The sequence below is a fragment of the Gouania willdenowi genome, chromosome 7, assembly GCF_900634775.1.
Source record: "Gouania willdenowi chromosome 7, fGouWil2.1, whole genome shotgun sequence".
In the NCBI taxonomy this organism is placed as follows: Eukaryota; Metazoa; Chordata; class Actinopteri; order Blenniiformes; family Gobiesocidae; genus Gouania; species Gouania willdenowi.
The window spans coordinates 21,916,602-21,921,606 of NC_041050.1; the positions used below are offsets into that span (position 1 = coordinate 21,916,602).

At 43.0% G+C, this 5,005-nt stretch overlaps 1 protein-coding gene across 1 annotated transcript; it reads right to left on the minus strand.

Moving 5' to 3' along the window:
* Positions 1–1,051: 1,051 nt before the first annotated feature.
* Positions 1,052–4,760, minus strand: tas1r1 (taste receptor, type 1, member 1). Its single transcript, XM_028451943.1, has 6 exons — positions 4,585–4,760; positions 4,169–4,496; positions 3,144–3,902; positions 2,866–3,075; positions 2,294–2,414; positions 1,052–1,974 (listed from the first exon to the last, which is right to left on the minus strand). The coding sequence occupies exons 1-6, from the start codon at positions 4,731–4,733 to the stop codon at positions 1,052–1,054; spliced, it is 2,490 nt and encodes an 829-aa protein (XP_028307744.1). The 5' UTR covers positions 4,734–4,760.
* Between the last annotated feature and the right edge of the window lie 245 nt (positions 4,761–5,005).

The following is a 5,005-nucleotide window of genomic DNA, read 5'->3' on the forward strand; positions in this document are numbered from 1 at the left end:
TTTCATGATTGATGCAGTGTTTTTGAACCTGGATGCACAACATCCGGGCCTAGGTCTCACTGGGCAGCAACTTAGAGCTAGGGTGGTCCTCTGGCTTCCTCTAGTGTGGAGTGGTGATTGGCTTCTTAGCTTGCAGTGGTCCTGAAAGGTGGATGTACATGTTTGCACCGTTTTATATTGTAGTGTTCCCATTTGCAGTGCATTTTTATTGGTGTGTCTAGTGTGTGCAACAAGGGGGTGGCTGAGTGGCCACTTTAGCCAGGATTGACCTGGTGGGGCCTTATTATTTCCACTGCTGCTGCCTGTCAATTTTAAGATTAGTTAAATTAAATAAAAGTGTTTTCTTGTCTCTGTGGTGCAAGTTTCTCTGTCCTCTGACACCGTGTCTGACCGGGTTGTCAAAGGTGGTGGCAGAAAAATAAAGAAAGCCATACGCTACTGAAAATTTATTACATTATCAATAGATCAATATGACAGCTTCTAGCCTTTGCCAAGCTGCCTGTTTTGCATGGGCAAATATCAGCAATGTGATGGGTACTGACTGAGTAGCTCCATTAAATTAACAAAAAAAAAATGTTATGTTTTTAAATTCATTCAAGTCACAGCCCTTTTATTTATATTTATTTTGTTGGCTACAAAACCAAATGGATTGTGCAGCAGACAGGGAAGTCCACCTACTGCTCCATATCACCTCCAATTTAACTTTAACGCACTCAACTTTTGTACATTCTTCATGTTGAACATGCAAAATGCTCATTCAAATAGAGTAGTCTCAAGCATGTCTGCATGTGCACCGATTTATGCTGCAATCTTCCCCAAATTCCCCACTATAGGTAGAGCGCCACCAAAGTATTTAGGCATGCAAGAGAATTAGCATTCTTTATTTGAGATCCTAGTAAATCTGCCCCTTTATCTTTATCTGTAAAACATTTTTTTTTATCATTTTCAGCAGAAGTGATTGGACAAGTTACTGTGTAAACACATCTAATAATTTGCTTTGTGCAACTTACAGCACATTTAGAAAGATATTTTGACATCAAACCCTTCTTTATTATTTGTTCATGGTGTACATTTGAATACAGTTCTGGAAATGCCCTGTTGTGTTCATTTCTGGCCTGAGGAGGATGATGTAAATCTTAGGGAGGAAGAATCCTCCATAAAAGGCCAGGACACTGAACAGCGTGGCAAAGACATGTGCAGCCATGGTGAAATGGTTCCGGCTGATGAGATAAAGGGTGAAGAAGCTCATCCAAGAGATCATGTACACCATAAGGCTGAAGGTGATGCTCTTGGCTTCGTTGTAATTGGCTGGCAGGTCTTTGCCCATGTAGCTGAAGGTGAAGCAGAGAACGCTTAACAGTGACACATAGGCCAGTTCAATGCCTGCTCCTGGCGACAGGGTGTTGCTACATTCTAAAACAATGCTGTTTGGGTAGAAGACCACATCAGTGGAGGGTTTAGGAGGGTTAAAGGCCACACGGACCACAGAGATTAACACAATCATAGCAGAAACAATAAAGATGGTAATCTCTGACCCGGAATTTTTGGCCCATTTGTCGTAAACTGGAGGCAGCTTGGACGCAAATTTAAAGATGCAAACAACCTGAAGTGAGCGAACTGTGATGCAGGCCAAGCAAACGGTGAAGCTGATCATGAACAGAGGTTGTTTAAGGATGCAGGTTAGAGTCGACGGCTGGCCAAAGTGGCACAAAGAGCTGAGGGCAGCTGCAGTCAGAGCTGCCAGCATCAGGAGGCAGGTGCGTCCCCCAGCAGACCTGGCAACCGGCGTGTTCAGGTTGAGCAGAAGAATCACTGCTGAACTGGAGGTCATGAGGACACAGGAGGCCAAAAAGAAGAGAAGAGCGATAGAGATGGGTGTGTCCCAGGGTAGCAGCAGGACAGTCCTGTTGAGGCATTGCTCAGTGCTCGGGGGGGCCCACTGGTCTGATGGACAGGGCTGACATACTGTGGGCTCTGCATGCAAACACAACACAAAACTCACACTTACAAACCAGCAGCTGAGATGAGACTATTGCTTTGACTCATTCAAAAACTGGTGCTTGGCTTTACCATTTATAGGAGTGAGTATCCAGTGCACCCTATTGGCCAAAAACACAAATAGCAACTTGACAACTTTACATTTAATGTCCATCTGTCCATCATCCATTCATCCATCCATCTGTCCACCCTTCATTCTATCTTTCATTCAAAATTATCTGTTTTACAGTAGCACATACACAATACTTGGATTTCATTACAGTGTTGTTATGTTTTTAATATATTTATTGTTTACCACTCTTATTGAGGAAGGTGGCAGTAGGACAAGCCTCGCAGTCAAAGCAGCAGGTGTGCTGCCCTGTCAGTAGCTTCTTGTGGCCACTTGGACAGGGCAAGGAGCAGATAGATACAGGTACCTGCAGAAAACCGGCAGGAATCAAAGGAAATATATTTTTTGTCCTCACACAAAAGATATTAAGATTAAAAGATTGTCCTCTGCATTTAACCCATCCCTGAGGAGCAGTGGGCAGCCTTTTTTGCAGCACCTGGGGAGCAGTTTGGGGTTAAGGGACTTGCTCAACATCCCACAGTGATGGCCCAGGTGAGGCTTGAACCGGCAACTCTCCGATTACAAGCTCAGCGTCCTTAACCACTAGGCCACCACTCCCCAGATATGACAGTAGGGCACCAATGTTAGCATCACATCCTCGTTGTTTGGTTTTAGCAAAACAATCTAATTCACATGTATATATTTTCATTGACTGTTGTTATTTTCTTATTTTATAGATTTTCTTTTTCACAAAAACCTGAATGACAAGGTTTCCTGTTTATATCACAAGACATGCAGATAATTAAATATAGTCCTACCTGTCCCGGGCTGTGCCACTCTATTTGATCAGCATCAACTGTAAGGGAAACAGGAAGTGGACTGAAAGAGCCCACCGTGTTGAAGGACCACGCTTTCCCTCTCCAAACCCAGGAGATGATATCATAACCTGATGGTGGGTCACCTTTTTCATCAAAGTACACCGAAGTGTTTTCAACAAAAAAATGCACCTGTTTCAGTTTTAGCAGAACCTGAGAAAGAGAAGGAGTTATGAGGGACAGGAAGCAGTTGAAAAAAGACACAGACATCCCAAGCTTACCTCCCATGGATGTACGTTTCTCTTCTGGCACTGTCCTGTATCACAACCCAGCACTTGGTGCAGAGCGTGAGCCACTGCATAAGTGGCTTTATACACATTGAAAGAAGAGGTCATGTCATACTTTTCCAAAGAAAAGTTCATTCTAGCAAGTTTGTACAGCTCGGTGCTTTGCAGGCAGTCGTTGCCTGAGCTTGTGCTGACATCAGCATCCTGTTGTTGCATTGAGGCTTCCAGAACCCTTTTCTCAAATTCCTCAAACCCAGAGACTGCTGAAAATTGGATGGACACACCAATCACAGTGCCAATGGTGTGGATTCCCTTAATGTCTGAAATAAGAGTTGACACTGACCAATCTTCTGTCCCAATCCACACTTTGTTTGTTACATTCCTCTCAACCACAAATGGAAAAAACTTGCTGAGTTTTGATTTGCTGGAGAACACTACTATGGTGGTGACCCTGATCGTCAGCAAGCTGTCAACTATATTCCTCATGGCCTGGATTGTGTCATCCCTGTAAGAGGGAATGATGCCTTGGTAGGCAATGCAGATACCATGAGCTGTAGCTTGCTCGGACAGGCTCTGCATGCCCTCCAGCCCATAGGCATTATCACTGCCCAGCAGGGCAACCCAGGTCCAGTTGAAATGAACTAGAAGTTTAATCATAGCTGCTACCTGGTTTCTGTCACTGGGAATCATGCGCAGGAAGCTTGGATAGAGAACTTTGTTGCTCAATTTTTCATTTGAAGCTTCATAGGAGATCTAGAGTGAACATTAGAGGGGTTACAGTTAATCTGGTATTTTTCTAGATTTTTATTCATACGTTTCATAGCCACTTGTTCACACTTGCTAACTCTCCTTTCTCAGGGATCAAAAGTGCTGTACTTAATAAAAAGTGTGCCGTTTATTTATTTATTTTTTAAGTAAATCATTTCCAAAATAATTATTTATAAGAATATTTATCAAGATGCCCTCAAGTGCCTATTATACTGTATATAATGTTTCGAACATGACAGATAGTGGCTTACCTGTGGTATGTGATAAGCTCCCAGTAAAGATGCAGGGGAAAATGATTTGCTACTGCTGTCTGGCCCAATTACAGCCACAGCTTTTTGACCTCTGCTGGTATTTAGGTGTGTACTTCCCACTGTATTAGCCATGGACGGACTCTGGTGCTGCTGCTCAAGCAGATCCAGAGTAGCCAGGACGCCTGCTGTGACAGAGCAGATGTCGTACAGCTGGTAGCCGAGCTTCACTCCAGGTAAGAGAGACTGCGGGCCTGTGCAGTTATTAATTTCTTCCACAGTAAATCTCATGGCTTGCATTAGATGGAATCCATGTTTGTTGTTAACACCTCTACATGACAAAATTATTGTAAAAGCCTTTTTAACTTGAAATTGATGATAAATAATAAATGTATATAGCTCAGTACTGAAACACTCACTCATTACATGGAACCAAAGCAGGTAAACCTGAGCTTGGCTCATCAGTGTAGTGCAGAGGAAAGAAGCCTGCGATGAAGAAGTCACCCTCTAAATGCATTCCCTGTCCTCTGTGGCTGTAGTCGAGTCTTCCTTCAGCTGACTGCAGCATCAGCCAGCATAAGCAGGGGAACACAGTACCAGGTGATAACATTCTCAGCTCCATGTGGCTCATATAAACAGATCAGTCTCCTTTTATAGAGTGGATGCACAGGGAAAACGATATGACAAAGATCTGTGGTATTGCCTTTGCATAAAGAATTTGTTTGTGGGAGTATCGAGTTCTATCTTATAATGTGCATCATTTTCTAGTCAAAATATGTTTACGTTTTAATAAGACTGCAATGTTAAGAGCAGTGTTGAATTTACTTTTAATCCAAATCT